Source organism: Gymnodraco acuticeps, unplaced genomic scaffold (assembly GCF_902827175.1).
Source record: "Gymnodraco acuticeps unplaced genomic scaffold, fGymAcu1.1, whole genome shotgun sequence".
NCBI lineage: Eukaryota > Metazoa > Chordata > Actinopteri > Perciformes > Bathydraconidae > Gymnodraco > Gymnodraco acuticeps.
The window spans coordinates 667,907-684,252 of NW_022992130.1; the positions used below are offsets into that span (position 1 = coordinate 667,907).

At 41.8% G+C, this 16,346-nt stretch overlaps 1 protein-coding gene across 1 annotated transcript in view; it reads left to right on the forward strand.

Moving 5' to 3' along the window:
• zgc:171482 (zinc finger protein) overlaps positions 1 to 3,074 on the forward strand; it is a 63,265-nt gene extending 60,191 nt beyond the window's left edge. Inside the window, 1 exon segment of the mRNA XM_034203837.1 lies at positions 1,030 to 3,074. Within this exon segment, the coding sequence (XP_034059728.1) occupies positions 1,030 to 1,051 (22 nt within the window). The 3' untranslated portion in view covers positions 1,052 to 3,074.
• The last annotated feature ends 13,272 nt before the right edge of the window (positions 3,075 to 16,346 follow it).

Here is a 16,346-nt window from a genome sequence, read left to right on the forward strand (position 1 = left end):
GGCAAATGGCAACGAAACAACCAACTTGTTTCCACTTAATGAGTCTGATTTTGTTTGTATTTCCAAACAAAACATAACTACAGGCATTGCTCAGCTCATTCTGAGATTAAAACATTTCTTAAATGCATCTTCTAACAAAATAAAAAAACTTCTCAATCTCACAAGAGGAACAGTTTGAGACAAATGCCCACAAAGAGCTGCAGAGATGAAAGAGTCATTGTTATACATCCATAATATTGTTGGGATGTTTTTGTAAAATTTCAGGCAGTTGAATAAATGAAATGGAATCTCCATCTTTTTCTGCTATTTTTCGCAAAGATCAGCTTGCTGATGATAAATCGTCCTATGGGTGCTCCAAATAAATGTCATTAAATATGTGTTCTTAACTAGATGGGTGTTGCTTGGCGTTAGCTTCAATCCAAGTTATCTTTTTGTTTTAATTAAATGTGGCGCGGTTGCCTCTGGAGTTGCTTTGTTTCATGGAGATAAAGCTACAGAATGCAGCCACAGCGCCTGTCATCACAAAAAACAATCAGCAGCTGGAGATAAAGGCCAAATCCGCAGTAATTATTGCACCTTAAACACAAGGGTTTAAGCTCATATCTTTCTCCTTTGTTTTAATTTGTGGAACTGCCAGATGGAAAGCATTATAGACGGCTGTAATTATGAGAAGATTGTGAAACCGGATTATTGGTTAATGCTTCACATCGAGTGGAGCCATCATTCTCTGTGAAAGGAAATTATTTTCAGTGTGGAAGACAAAAATAAAGCAATTCAGTGCTACAGCTCTGCATGTGTATCTTCTCACATTCGCAATGTGGACGGTGTTTATTCTGCCATACTAAGAATGGCAAGAGAAAAAGATTTTTTTTTTAAAAAGGTAAATGTAAAGGGCATGGCAGAAACAAAACATTTCCCCCCCCCAGAGGGCTTGATGTTCCCTGCAGTTAAAGAGCACCGTCTTGTCGGATCTGATTGTGTCACAGGCAAAACAAGACTAACAAATTCTTTCCTGTGTTTTGTTTTCAGCCTGAAGCAACACCAGCAGTAAGCCACGGAGACAGGCCACTCTGGAAAGAAGAAGAGATGAAGACCGAGATCATTGGAGTAAACAACTTCAGAAGAAAGGACTTGTGTCAGAAACCGAAGAGTCTGAGAAAGTAGTGCAGAGTAGCAAACTTCAGTGTGTGTGTGTGTGTGTGTGTGTGTGTGTGTGTGTGTGTGTGTGTGTGTGTGTGTGTGTGTGTGTGTGTGTGTGTGTGTGTGTGTGTGTGTGTGTGTGTGTGTGTGTGTGTGTGTGTGTGTGTGTGTGTGTTGTGTGTGTGTGTGTGTGTGTGTTGTGTGTTGTGTGTTGTGTGTGTGTGTGTGGTTGTGTGTTGTGTGTCACAGGCATTCATACATGCACCCGCAGTATGGTCATTGTGAAAGCGTTTCTGTATTTGATCTAAATATAATATCTCTGAGGTTTATTCAGCACCTAATTGTTAATACCTCAACACAAAACAGCCTCCAGAAGACTTGCGGCTGCATATTGCCATATAACTCCTGTGTGAACCACAATCCTAAAAGTTACTGATGTCAGTGCGTTGCCCAGAGTGGTAATAATCCTTTCAATGATAGTCATACAGCAGCAGTGATAATAACTCTGTAACTAGTCGCCCCGCCCAAGTGCTCCGACAGTGATCCAAGTTACTACATTCATTTTACATTTCATATACAGCGATAGTGGCCATGCATGGCTCACTCTCAGACCACTTGAGACCTACTCAGGCCCAGACCGTTAAATCCAAGGAGAACGAAATTCAGTCATAACAGATTGCATGAATTTCAATAATTTTAGAAAGGATTTTTATTTAATTTTTTAACCATCTGTTTTCTATAAATGTGGTGGATTGGCATCATTTAATTTCTTTCAAATGGTGGATGTGGCATCTTTTGTCAAGTGTTATATGTAATCCAGACCTTGAGATGTGGCATGGTTACGGTACAGAGTTAAGAAAAGCAGCACAAAGACTTTTAAACTCCTGCTCTGAGGTGAGGGTCTGTGCATCTTTGTGAATCATCTACTTTTGAAAACATTCCCACAGCACTGAATACTGATGTCAGATGCAGTCTGGAGGTGAAACTAATTATCTTCTCTGTTGAGATGGGCAACGTGTATGTTTTTTTATTTTTTTCTGTTGCTATGGACAGAGAAAAAAAAAACTGCACTTCCAATCAATGTAGCAGCCAATGTACAATACAACTGGGATGTAATTCAATGCATGCAAAATGTAAAGCGTTGCATTCACTTGCCTTTTTTAAGCCTTTTGCTTGCGTGTTTTGGCAATAGCGCTGCTTTCTAGTGATAGCTTCGTAATGCATTACTGCACATGCTTGCTCCTGAACAAAGGGGTCACCTTTTAGTACTGAACTGGCTTCATTTCAACATCTAATTTATTCATCAGAAACCTTTTGATAACTAGAAATTAGAGCAGTCACCACTGTATAACACTCCTTTTCTGTAGTCTCTTTGGAGCGTCTGTAAAGGGAGTTTCTGCGATGGTTTGTAGCATCATAAGATGAGCAAACAGAAGGAGCTCCACTTTACTGCGCTGACACTCAGATGCTTCCTCTATAAGCTGGGGAAAGGACTGAAAACACTCGATGCAAAGCCATCGTCTGGAAGGTGTTTTTGGCACAAGCTCTGTTTTTTTCTGTGACCACATTAAGTATGTTTTTATTTTGTACTATTTACATTTGGAAATGAGGGGAGTGAACTACCAGAGATCTAATGGTTTTATTTTGCAGACATATGGATGAGCAATGGTTTTATGCAATCACACTAAAATATAAACAACCATGCAATGAGGGTTTGATGTGAAATAGTTTAATTTAATGAAGAAAAAAAACAGTTTATGTAAATAGGTAGTAGCTGCAGGTGAACTTTGTGTTTTAAGAAGTACAAACGTTTTGTATTTATAGTGTTTATCTGCACCGAGTTAAAACGGAGATAAGGAAAATGTGTTTCTTATGGATATTAATGAAAATACAAATGTGCTGGCACTGAAATGAGAATAAAGCGATTATTGGTTGTCATGTTTTTGAATGGATAACTATAACCATCCTGAGCCGAGGAGTCAGTGATGATGGAGCAAAATGCAGCGAATGGAAGACAGTTATCACAAAAGGGATTTTGTTAACAGCAGTTTTTACGAGGAAAACCACAATCACCACAGAGAGCGTCTCCTCAGAGATACATCGGATATTTGATTGTTTTGCCAGAGGATTCATAAAACAGCCCCAAACGGCCATTCAGGACTATAAAATGTTTTAGACACAAATCTAAAAAGACCAACCGCTCTGTTGTCGGTAATGCCGTAAGAAAAGCAGGGGAACAATAATTAATTTAGCTTTTTTTTTTATCACGACTGTTTGGATGACTGCAGACTCCTTTCTCTCCAGCACTGGTGTATCCATAAAAGAGCAGCGTCTGTTTGTGCCGATATCACAGTCTGCACGGGATGACTGTGCCATGAGTCACATATTTGACCAGATGTAACATAATATACGACAGAACTGTATCTATGGGTAGGCATTTTTGTGATACGATACTTGCGGGTGGGTGTCTGAGTGTGAAGCTGTCAGCTGGCGGTGGGAGGCTCGCTGTGAGCAATGTACCGCGAGCACATGTGTTAACACACCTGATGAAGATCACAATGACGATCACAGCTATATATATTTCCTCCTGCAAAATCCAGACCTGTGTTTTTTCTTTTCTGTGCGTGTGCTTCTTCATGGAGAGATATTGGCTCTTCCTGGCAGTGATAATGTGTTACCACACATGCAGCCTTAGACACCAGTTATATTTAGATAATTAGTCTTATTTATAAATCGCCTTTTATTTTTAGTGTCTCAAGTAACTCCTGTTCCAAAACAACTCTTTAATTATTACTTGAATTATCTTGCAGCACGAGGTAAACCACCAATAAGTAATATGGAGGAATATGAGTAATATAACTAGTGATAAATAAATATTTGTAGTTTTACATTTGTCAAAAGAGTAATAAGAGAACAGTTAACTCTACAACTAGGTAAATACCTACAGTATATGAATATTTGAATTTTAAAATGTGATGATTGAAAATGTTTGGATTAATTTATATATTATTTCTAGGAATTCCGTTTTGAAAAAAGTATTTTTGTAGGAATATATGTAACGCCCACTTCCACTGACATCAAATTATTACTGTATACTTTTATGACATAATATTAAACTAGCACAGGCACTACTTTGCACAGGACATGTAGCGGTATTTAATGAGCGAGTGTAAACCAGCATAGATCAAATAGGCTGATATTGACCATACTGATGCATCATTGATGATCTAACTCCTAGCACTCTAAGCCGTTCTGATGCATCTTCAAAGGACCTGCTGCAGGCACTCCCAAACACCTTCATAAACCTACAATATAGATTTAAATCTCTATAGGAGATGTCTTGTTCCTGTCATAACACTGGAGTGTCTTATACACACACGCATAATATGTGTTTTCTCCGTGGTGACAACTCATCATTAATTCATACAGAAAAATAGGAAGCACATGAAAAGCGACAAGCATTAAAGGTGTGATCTGAACTGGGTGTGTTATGGTGTGTGTGACTAACGCTGAATTAAAAGCAGAGGAAAATGGTGAAAAAAATGTTTTAAGTAGAAAAATAAGCTGTTTGTTCTGATCGAGCAATTAGCTGCAAAGCTTACTGTAGCTCCCTCAACAAAGTTTCCATGGTAACATTTCTGTTGCTGCTCAATGAGAGGCTGACAGTTTGAGACTGTAGTGCTGTAACACTGAGCTGCAAGAAACATCCACAACAGGAGCAAAATGTTAATAATCCTTCCAGTCATTTTTTCGTCAATGGAAATTCAATTTGTTGTTCACAAAGAGCATCACATGAGAAGCATGAAAAAACAACAGAGAGAGACGGCTGCAGGAGGGAGAGGAAATCAGTGCACACGGGAGACGCTCTTAATGGCTCAGTGAAGTCAACAGGAGATGAACTTAATAAAACATTAAAGCTGGTATTATGTCATTTCCACTGTGCCATCCAATCTCTGTGTATCATAAGTCAGTGGGTGTGAGAATACTAGGCCAGCACTCCACTTAGCCCACTGTAGGGCATGTTATCTTCGCTCATCCATATTCATGACCCTATCACTGTAACCCCAAGTTCTGCAGGAATGTGTTTCCACCAAGGTAATCTCTCTGCTGTAGGTGCAGTTCAAAGCTTGGATTCTTGAACTCCTGCATTAGAAAAAACATGAGTGTGGTTGTGCCTCAGTTTAGAGTTTATACTGAATTATCTCTGGTAATTGATTGTGTAATAGTTCCCCACAAACACACCCATAGGAGTATCAGTGGGTCACAGGATTGGTACCCAGAGAACCAGTAGATTGGTTTCTACAATTTCCTTGATGTGACCCCGTACAAACGCGTCATTATAAGAAGCATTATTTGAAAATGCCAAGGTGGAGGTAGGTCTTCAGCTGACATTTTATCGGTAGCACAAGGCCGATTTGTTCCAGAAAATACAGTGAAAGGTTTTATTTCTGTACAGCACTGTCTCTTCATAAAAGGTGAATAAATCATGCCTCCTTATAATTAACAAACAAGCATGCTGGTTGTTCAATGAGGGAACTCCTCTTTTATGCAATTACTTTCATTTAATAGAGAAATAACAATGCTTGTCTGATGGAAAAGGTTACCCTGCTGATGTAGATGTAGAGAGACTGACTCCTTCAATAATAACAAAGAACAAGGAGAGACAACAAGCACGGCAGAATGTTTCGTTTTGTCTCCGAATACACATTTGACACATTTTAGCTGCACATTTCCAAACACCCTTCAACATATCAGAGACAACAGACCCGTCACATGTTGTGTCTGCTTTCCCCTAACTGGCTGTTTTCGTCAGCAGCGGGGATGTGACCCTGGACAGCCCAGCAGCAACAGATTTCCACTCGGCCGCTTTGCTCCATGCAGCAGGCTGTTCATTGTCAGAGCCTGTCAGAGCTTCCCTGTCAAAAATCATTGTCGCTATCACAATATTCAGCCCCACAGCCCCGGCTGGCATTTCAGACAGTGGATCACAGGCTGGTGGGTGACACGAGAGGCCAGACGCATGCAGCACTCAATGTATCTGCATCAAAACAAAAGAACGTGTGGTGTTGTACTCATTTTTTAAGACAAAGCTTGGAGGTGAGAGCAGAAATCTAACATCTCTGTAGATATACCCAACCTGTCTGTGGTGATTTATTCATGCAGGGCTAAAGGCTGACCTTAGACCTGGCTCACATTAAACTGATCTTTAAAAAAGGTCTAGCTGCAGCTGAACCAGGTGAGATGTGATAGAGAGAGAATAAAATGTACAGTTCCTCGATCAGCGTTTACAGATTGGACCATAAACTGATTAGTTCCTACTTCTAATGGTTTGAGAAACAAACCGCATCCTCTCAACACCTCTGAAAGCTTAGAAACATTTTAGGAACTTGTTTTTTGTTATAATTACATTATATTTTGATGATAAAGTTACAAATATCAAGTTGATTATTTCCATCATAGTACATTTAAAGAATTAAAATGAACAAAATATTATGACCGAAGGAGTGGCAGACCGGGGTGGTGGTTCCCCTTTTTAAAAAGGGGGATCAGAGGGTGTGTGCCAATTACAGAGGCATCACACTACTCAGCCTCCCCGGGAAAGTTTACTCTAAGGTACTCGAAAGGAGGGTCAGGCCGATTGTCGAACCTCAGATTGAGGAGGAACAATGCGGATTCCGTCCTGGTCGTGGAACGACGGATCAGCTTTTTACTCTCGCAAGGATCCTGGAGGGGGCATGGGAGTACGCTTATCCGGTCTACATGTGTTTTGTAGACTTGGAGAAGGCGTATGACCGAGTTCCCAGGGAGTTACTGTGGGAGGTGCTGCGGGAGTATGGGGTGAGGGGGTCTCTACTCAGGGCCATCCAATCTCTGTACTCCCAAAGCGAGAGCTGTGTCCGGGTCCTCGGCAGTAAGTCGGACCCATTTCCGGTGAGGGTTGGCCTCCGCCAGGGCTGCGCTTTGTCACCAATCCTGTTTGTAATATACATGGATCGGATTTCGAGGCGTAGTCATGGGGGAGGGGGTCTGCAGTTCGGTGGACTAAGGATTGCACCACTGCTTTTTGCAGATGATGTGGTTCTAATGGCTTAATCGGTCTGCGACCTTCAGCACTCACTGGATCGGTTCGCAACCGAGTGTGAAGCGGCTGGGATGAGGATCAGCACCTCCAAATCTGAGGCCATGGTTCTCAGCAGGAAACCGATGGACTGTCCACTCCAAGTAGGGAATGAGTCCTTACCCCAAGTGAAGGAGTTCAAGTATCTCGGGGTCTTGTTCTCGAGTGAGGGAACAATGGAGCGTGAGATGGGCCGGAGAATCGGAGCAGCGGGAGCGGTACTGCAGTCGCTTTACCGCACCGTTGTGACGAAAAGGGAGCTGAGCCAGAAGGCAAAGCTCTCTGTCTTCCGGGCCATTTTCGTTCCTACCCTCACCTATGGTCATGAAGGATGGGTCATGACCGAAAGAACGAGATCGCGGATACAAGCGGCCGAGATGGGTTTTCTCCGCAGGGTGGCTGGTGGTCTCCCTTAGGGATAAGGTGAGAAGTTCGGTCATCAGGGAGGGACTCGGAGTTGAGCCGCTCCTCCTTCGCGTCGAAAGGAGCCAGTTGAGGTGGTTCGGGCACCTAGTTAGGATGCCACCTGGGCGCCTCCCTAGGGAGGTGTTCCAGGCACGTCCAGCTGGGAAGAGACCAAGGGGTAGACCTAGGACCAGGTGGAGGGATTATATCTCTTCGCTGGCCTGGGAGCGCCTTGGGATCCCCCAGTCAGAGCTGGTTGATGTCGCCAGGGAAAAGAAAGTTTGGGGCTCTCTGCTGGAACTGCTACCCCCGCGACCCGACCACGGATAAGCGGGAGAAGATGGATGGATGGAAAATATTATGAAAAGGAATCAACACTAGTCACTAGGTTGTCAAAATTGCACAGCAATTCATCCAAAAGTTATTCAGATACTTCAGTCTCTTCAGTGTTTGGTTCAACCAGACAACAACATTCTGGGAACACTCCCTAAATCTAAATGTATTCCTTTGTGAGGAACCAAAACCAAATGGAATGACAACTTGTACATCAATTTCAGAGTCCAGTTTTGCTCAAAGTAAAGCAAAAACATTACAGCTCAGTTAAGTAGCAATATTATAGTCAAACAGTGTGTTTACATGGATGCCCCCCATTGCTAATATACTGTATCTGAAGACAAGGCCAATAGTTGAATGATGATACAATTATAATATGGGTAACCCTGACTGATTACTGGAGTATTTTTAACCTTGTTTTAAGCTAAATAGAACAAGGCTGTAGCTCCATTCAAGCAGAGACACTGTTTTGGCTTCTGTTGTTATCCAAATCTGTCTCTTGCTGTTTTTCAAATGAAGAAGCTTTGCCAAGTGCCAAACACTTCCCCAGTAAAAAGCCTTTTGCTGTTCCTGCTCCTCGGCAGGCCAGAGATGCTTTAATTAAAACTCTGATCTGACACAGTCATTCACTGTCTCAGCCCCTGTTGCACCAGCATGCATTGTGTGTGTGTGTGTGTGTGTGTGTGTGTGTGTGTGTGTGTGTGTGTGTGTGTGTGTGTGTGTGTGTGTGTGTGTGTGTGTGTGTGTGTGTGTGTGTGTGTGTGTGTGTGTTTTTCATTCACAGCAGATGTCTGTGATCGCCTGTGCAAATACAGGTGTTTTTTGCATATAATTGAATATATGTAATGTGTGTGTCTGTGTACATTATTTGTGTCTGTGATGAGATTTATGCGCGTGTTTTCAATATGAATACAGCCTGAAAAATTCATTACAATATGCCCAACCCATCTCAAATCTATTTCACAATCTGGAGACTTTTAGTACAAATCAATCCTGTAAGTTCATTCAAAACTCATTTCATTTTAAATAATGCATGTACCAAGCAAGTGTACAGTGCTCCTTGTTGTACTTGACACATTCTTACCGTGGCCTTATCTTTTCTTAATATGAATTATGTTGGGCTTCACACATTTTAGCTTATATTAAAAACTAAAAAAGGGATTCAGTGTTGGCGTGTGATGGGGATGTCCCACAACACCTACACTCTACCAAACTAGGCCATGCATTAACTGGGTCAGTGAGGCAGCATTTGGCCTAATACCGTATGTATCTGGGCCGGCTGACGGCTACCTCGAATACTTTCCCCCCTGTGACTGCTGCCGTCTCAACATCCTGCTGCCAGCCTGCAGAGCGCACCCCAAACAGAGATATAGATATGTAACCAGCATGCATTGCAGACTCACACACACATACATAAAATGCATTCACAGATAGCCTGTCTGCAGCTGGAATTATTATTTTAGAGTTTCTGTTTTAGTTTGTATTTTTTGAATTGAGGAAAACCTCTAAAGCAAACACAAATGTTTGAGCGTAATTTCCTCCGATCTTTTTGGGGCTATCTCACCAATAAATGAAATGTGTCTTAATGTGTTAGCCGTAAGCGGTTACATTTCAGTCTTAATTGCATCATGGGAGAATAGTGTTAGTCAACATCACGCTCAAAAGTCAATACAAATGCAAACTGACATTAATAAGTACAAATACTTTGTTTCCAAATGTTGTATCATGAAATTGGGACAGAGCCAACTGATGTCTAATATGCGTAATCCATGTTTTATATACTTTGGGCACAGATTTTCAGTTTGCACATCTGCCCAATATACATTAGAGCACACCTGTCTGGGTGTGGCGACTTTGCTCTCAATGTCGTAAGATGTCAGACAAAAAGTGGTTCTTGAGCGAAACACCAAGAAATTCAGTTTCAATTAAGACTTTGAGCTAAGCAGAGGATGAACGTACAATCAGAAACAGAAAAGGGCAGGAGGTTTTGTAATTGGTCAGCATTATGTGTGTAAGACAGAAAGCCAGAGAATGGTGGCTTAGTCTTTTTGAATAATATACAAAACTATTTTTCAAAAGGCTTCAAAACTTCTCACTACAGTTCTCAAGAAACACTTTAGAAACTGCTGACTTTCTGCAGAGTGAACGGCTCTGACACCCTTATTTAGGGAACACTTATTGTACGGATCTTTTCACATCTTTTGACAATCTAATTCCATGATTTTCAGTTTATTTCAATTCTAATAAAGCTGGACAGTGATCCTAAAGCAACCAGGAGGGAGTCTTTATGACTGAACTGTGGAATTCAAATCAGTCGGCTGACATTAAACAACTTTAGTGAAGAAAAAGACCCTGAAAAGGCTAGAAGTAAAGATGGGTACAGTTCAGGAAGTCACCTAGTAATCAGGAGACTTTAAAACTGGAGGACAGTCACAACATAAATGTCTCACTGTCCCTGTGGCGGCTGTATTCCCATTGAATACGGCCGCTGAGGCTAAACTTCGCTCATTGATGTGACGCATATACATAATAAAGTCTGTACTGATCTTGATGTTTTAAGGATATTTAATATTGTAACTCAAAATAATAAACAAACAGAATCATACGGTCAACAAAAGATATCAGAGCTACAGTAAGCTCACCCCCATTGTCATGCTACCAAACCTCCACATACACCACCAGCCCTAAATACCATTAACCACACCCATGTGAAATCCAAGATCCAATTACAAGAGTGTGTGACGTTAACAAATAATGAAGATAATATAACTATAAAACACAGGCTGCACAGCATGTTGGCTCCTACAGTCCCTACTGCACTGTAACGGAGGAGAAACAATGAAACCGCTCTCTGGAGCATACTATAGTGCTCATAATAATTGGAGTTAAATTAATCGAAGCCCTTTCACATATGGTTAATGTGTTTAAGGCATTGAACGTGGCATGAAATGAATAAATAAACAGTGAAAAGGAACCCTTTTATCCAACGATATAAAACCCCTCTCCTCTTTAAAGCAGAATATTAATAGGTCTCAGCCTCAATCAGCCACTGTTGTAAAAGAGAACGGCATGAGACGATATAATGTAGAGCCATTAGAACACTAAAATGCACTTAGCCTTCATTAGAAGAGGAAAAAGAGGGAAGTGACTACATGGCAAGCAGACTCATCTTTTGTTCTGGTAAATGTAAAAGGCCGGGGAGTTAACTGGGCTGAGCCCCCGATCAGAAGAGGTATATAATCCTTTAGGTCACAATCCAGAGGGCAGTTGTCATCACAATCGCTGTGGGATGAAAAACACTGCAAAGGTTTTGAATAGACTGCAAATATATCTCCAATCCCAAGGGTGGATGATGTCACTCCTGAAATCTGTGGCTGTTGCGAAGGCATTTTACAGTTAGCACATGTGATGTGAGTCACAAATGTCACCTCTTACGTATCAACACAACCAAAACAGGGTTGTTGGTCCTTTTCATGGACATATACCCAAATGAAAACAAAAAAAGAAAATGTACACACACACACACACAATGACAGGTGCCATCTTTCTGAGTCAAACAATCCTCAGAGACTAAATGTGAACACATCAGCTTAAAGGCATTAAGGCTGCTCCTGTCCAAAGCTACAACAAGGTCACTCTGTCCTTGAACAACAGCTGAAGTAACATCAAAGTTTAACTTCATTTCATGTGTGAGTTATGTTCCAACTCTTTTTTTAAGACAATGGGTAATTAAAACAATTTCCTACCCTCATTTGTACCACAATAATAGTACAGAAACAAATTGTTGCCATCATGTTTATGTGATTACATTTTGAAGGACTAATTGGAAGCATCGCTTGCCGATCAGGCCTTTCATTTAAAGATAACCAACAAGCAGCAGACAGATGCATTCATCTGAGAAGTAAATAAGAGGCTTGTTACTCCGGCTCTGAAATATGTCTCCGTTAGAAAAATAAGCATTAAATAAACACAGCCGTTTACCAACTTCTCAGTAACAGCTCCCTTAACATTCGGAACACAGAAATGTGGGGAATTGCATCACAACGGCTATGTGGCAGGTGACGGAGCGGCCGAACAGCAGAGGAATTGTTACTGAGTGATTGGACCGCTTCCCCTCGGGGTACAAATAGCAGCAGAGAGCGAGTTTGAGAAGCAAAAGGAAAGAATGTTTTCGCACTTCAGTTTTGGCCACACACAGGTTTTCTATTAGCTGACAGATGACACGCTTCACACCCTGCACACTGCAGATATCACTCAGCACAGCCCTCACCTCCTCCCCCCTCCTCTACCTCACCTCTCCATCTGGCTACTGCCTCATCCCAGTCTTACCCCCCCTCCCGCCCCCTGACATATATTCATACATTGTCTATTTCTCTATCAGCGTGTCTTCCTTCCCAGCACTGAAGCTCTAGCCAGGTATGTTAATGAAGTTAATCGGATTGTCGCCTGCGGGGAAGCAGCACAACTTTCACAAAGTTCCCAGTTAATTTTACCTTAATTCAATCAGCAGTCGCCTGTCTTCCTGCATTTTGTGTGTGTACGTGCATGGAGGGAGGGACACAGGGTGCGCAAGTGTCTGTGGGTATGTGTTTGATGTGTTTCTTTTTTTTCTCCCTGAGCCGCATTACCAGCAGTTTGGCAGAAATCAGCCATAATCATATTTGCCGCTCTCCTTCTTTCGTCTGCCGCGGGCTTAAATGTGGGACAGAATTAGCAGCAACTTTCCTTCCCAGTAATCTAACGCCTGTGATCAACTCTCCTGACAAAGACAGCAGCTTAAGTGTTCACAAAAACACTCTCACGGTCTGATAAAAGACACTCTGGAAATGACATTGGAGATTGCCACTGAAGACATTTAAAATCTCAAAAATGTGATGACCTCGTCTCGGCTTGTCACCTCAGCTGCTTAGTATTGACATGAAGAAGGTGTCAGAGTTTAGCAGTCAGCTCCACCATGCTGGGCTACGAGGGAACCCTTCTGAGGATCGTGTTACATATTTAAATCGCTCAAAAGTCTCCAACACATCCACGCTGCATGCCATTGTCTCCCCATGGTCCTTCAACCCGTGGCCTTGGTGCCCATTGTGAATGTGTGAAGGAATGACCGAGTCATTTCACTATGTACCACAGACTTCATAAGCTTGGCAACTCTCTCCATATTTATTCTCCCCTGACAGTGACCTTGCTGCGCTGTCCCCACCCCCTAAGTCTTAATGCCAGCGCTGTCAATCCCAGCCTGCTCTCCTCCCCACAGCGCTACCTCAGGGGCTATTCTAATGAGGTGCATGTTGGCATTATGGGACAAAAGGCTGCCTGTGAGACTGTTCCACACAAGGGCAGTCATTAGGGTGTGTGCAGAGAAAACAGAGACACTAACAGCAACTTCAGTCCAGCTGTTTTGGCAGATAAGAATATCTGGCTTTATATCTCAGCATAATGCCAGGGCTGATATATTTTTACAATCCCTGAGTTTCCTTGCAAAACCAATGTTCATTTAATAAATGACCTCTTTTAAAGAAATCCAACCATGTTTTCCTGCAAATACTCATACAAGAACCAAGTTTAGTCTGACAAAAATACAGTTGGGAACATTTTGTTTAAACAGGCCCTGATACTCTCAATAGTTTAATAGTTTTCCATATTTAATGACAGTTCACTTCAAAGATCCATTGATGTCCAGCCCTGCAAACTGCAGGTAAACATTTACCTCGTCTGTCTTTTTAACTATCACTTTGTCTCTCGTCTAAGACTCAATTTCTGCTGCCAAATGTGTTTGAGGAGACTTGGCATGAGTGTGTGTTTTTGGATCCGCAACAACTAACGGTTACACAGTAGTGGCAGCTGTTTGTAGTCCAGGCCTACGGAGGAAAAAGCTTCCCAAGAATTAGCGGTCACACTGCTGTTTTCGAACACATTCACACATGCAGTTTCCCCTCACAGCAAACTCTGACACAGACAATTAAAGAAGATTTATTGTTGCAGTGTCATACCTGCTTCCCACTTCTCTTTCTGATATTTCTCATACATATACTAACCTTTATATATATACAGTCTATCTATGATACCAACACATGGCTCTAATGCATGCTCACACACACACACTATAAATTGCATCTTAAAAAGGTGGTCGATCAAACATTTAATTTTCCTCCGGTGCTGACAAAGGCCTCTCGGCACTGAACAGAGACAAGCCCCTTTTATCGACTGGCGTCCAGTGGGCCCCGGCAGCTATTATAGCAGCAATGAGTGACTGGCCCAGTCAATAGACTTTCTATTAGTGAACTGCTCCCTCAGCCCCACGCCAGCACACACACAGTGAGAGGGAGAGAGTAGGGACGAGAGACTTGGGAGCTCTATGAAGGTCGGGGAAGGAGCAGCCGGCCCCCCCAAGGGAAATGCGTTGTGTAAGAGCGAGGACCAGGAGTAGATCAATAAAAGAATAAATAGGCAGTGACAACATGGCTGAGATACCAGAGGCACGAGAACCAGAAACGCCTCCATACATGGACAGTCCTTGCTCATCCCACAGGCATGCAAACACAGAGATGGCTCTTTGTATAGGGTTAACGATTAATGTTTTCCACACATAAAGTTATGTTTACACAGCACTCAACACAGCAACGTGACTATATAGCTCTTATAGTGGGCAGCATGTGAATGTGATGGCAAAGCTTCAGTGACCTTGGTCTTGTCTGCCCAAGGCAAGTTTAGGCTGATATAGATTAGCTGCAAGGTGCTCATGCTGCTCCGCTCTAACAGAGGGAGTAATAGCAAAAGGCAAACGCGCTCATTCCTCTCTGAGCATCTCACATAACACCACCTATCATTAATGATGCTACACAGCTTAAACAGATGAAGATTCATTTGACAGAACAGCAGCGAGAGAGGAAGAGAGTCAAAGAGATAAACAGCAAGGAGTATTTTAGCAGTTTGACTCCAGCTCCATGCAGGGGGCTTCAGTCCACGTTTAGATACATGACATGAATTTAATAAATACTTTGATTCTTATGTTGTTTTCCCTTTAAGAAAATGTGTCTCTGGCTTTTGTGATTTGTGAACTAGAGGTGGAGTCACTAGTTGTATTTCAGATGATGCTCAACTTAGCTTGAGGAGACTAAATATGTACATAACAAGAAAGCAATGTCAATGTATTGGTTATGTATGATTTAACACACTATCCTTTTAGGACTGTGAAAAGGAAGACTTTTTTTTACATTATTTACAGAATCATTCCAAGTCAAATCAAATTCAGATGTAAATGTCTGCAGTTTCTTGCGGTAAAATTTACGAGCACCATTATGTCACTTGCACCATTTTCTGTCTGAAGTATTTTGTACGTCTCTTTGATGGACTTAAAGGTAGGGTAGGTAATTAACTTCAGAAACACTTTGTTATATTCCATGGAATGCTCTCAACATCCCGATAGCAATGAATACATTAAATGCTTTGACAATAAATACATAAATGTTCATCTGTGGAAGCCGTAGCGCTGTAAAAAGCACGACCAATCATCTGAGCCGGCCCGGCTAAAATAACTGGATGGCCTACCTGCCTGTCAGCCTTCCATCTGTGCACAAACTTATCTCGTGCCCTCATTGGTCATGTGCGCGTTCGTGTGTGTTGGAGGAGGGGCTGTAAGGAAGTCTGAAGGAAGGGGCATAAACAAGGTTTTTTCTGCTGCGTACTTTCAAATTCTAGCGCACTAGAGCTGGTTTCTCCATTCTTACCTAACCTACCTTTAATGGTTTTCATTGCCAACAGCTACACTGTAGCTATTTTGCAGACAATAAAGCCTTTACATCTTTCAAGGTTCATCTTTTAATAATTCACAGTACAAGAGCCTTTTTATCCAAACAATTTAATATTTATACATATTTAAAAAGACATGCTTTAGCAAAATACAAAGAAAAGAAAGAAAAGTCCAGGGTCATCCAAACAAATGTAGAAGGCAAAGTAGCCAAGGTCTTGAATAAATGCATATGAAAAATGTGAAAAAGCATTTTCTCAAAAGCATGCCACTGAATCAAAAATCGTGGCACAAAACAAAGGGCGATAGAAAGACAGTAACTCATGACTAAAATGGCAAATGCTGATACAAAACAGATATGAGTATTTGGAGAAGCACATAATCACATGAGAGGCTGCATTTTCTCTCCAAAGCCTCTTGATCTTACCGCATTCAAGACAGATGACTAAAGTCTGACCAATGCTTTCCGTCTGTAGATACAAAATGTCAAGGGGATTAAACCCAAAGAAGCAGGCTGTTGCATTGCAGACTCAATCTTTGCCTCCTCTGTGCTTCTCTGATATGTTGCTTGTGTGTACTGGGCAAGGATCAAAAACATGTCCC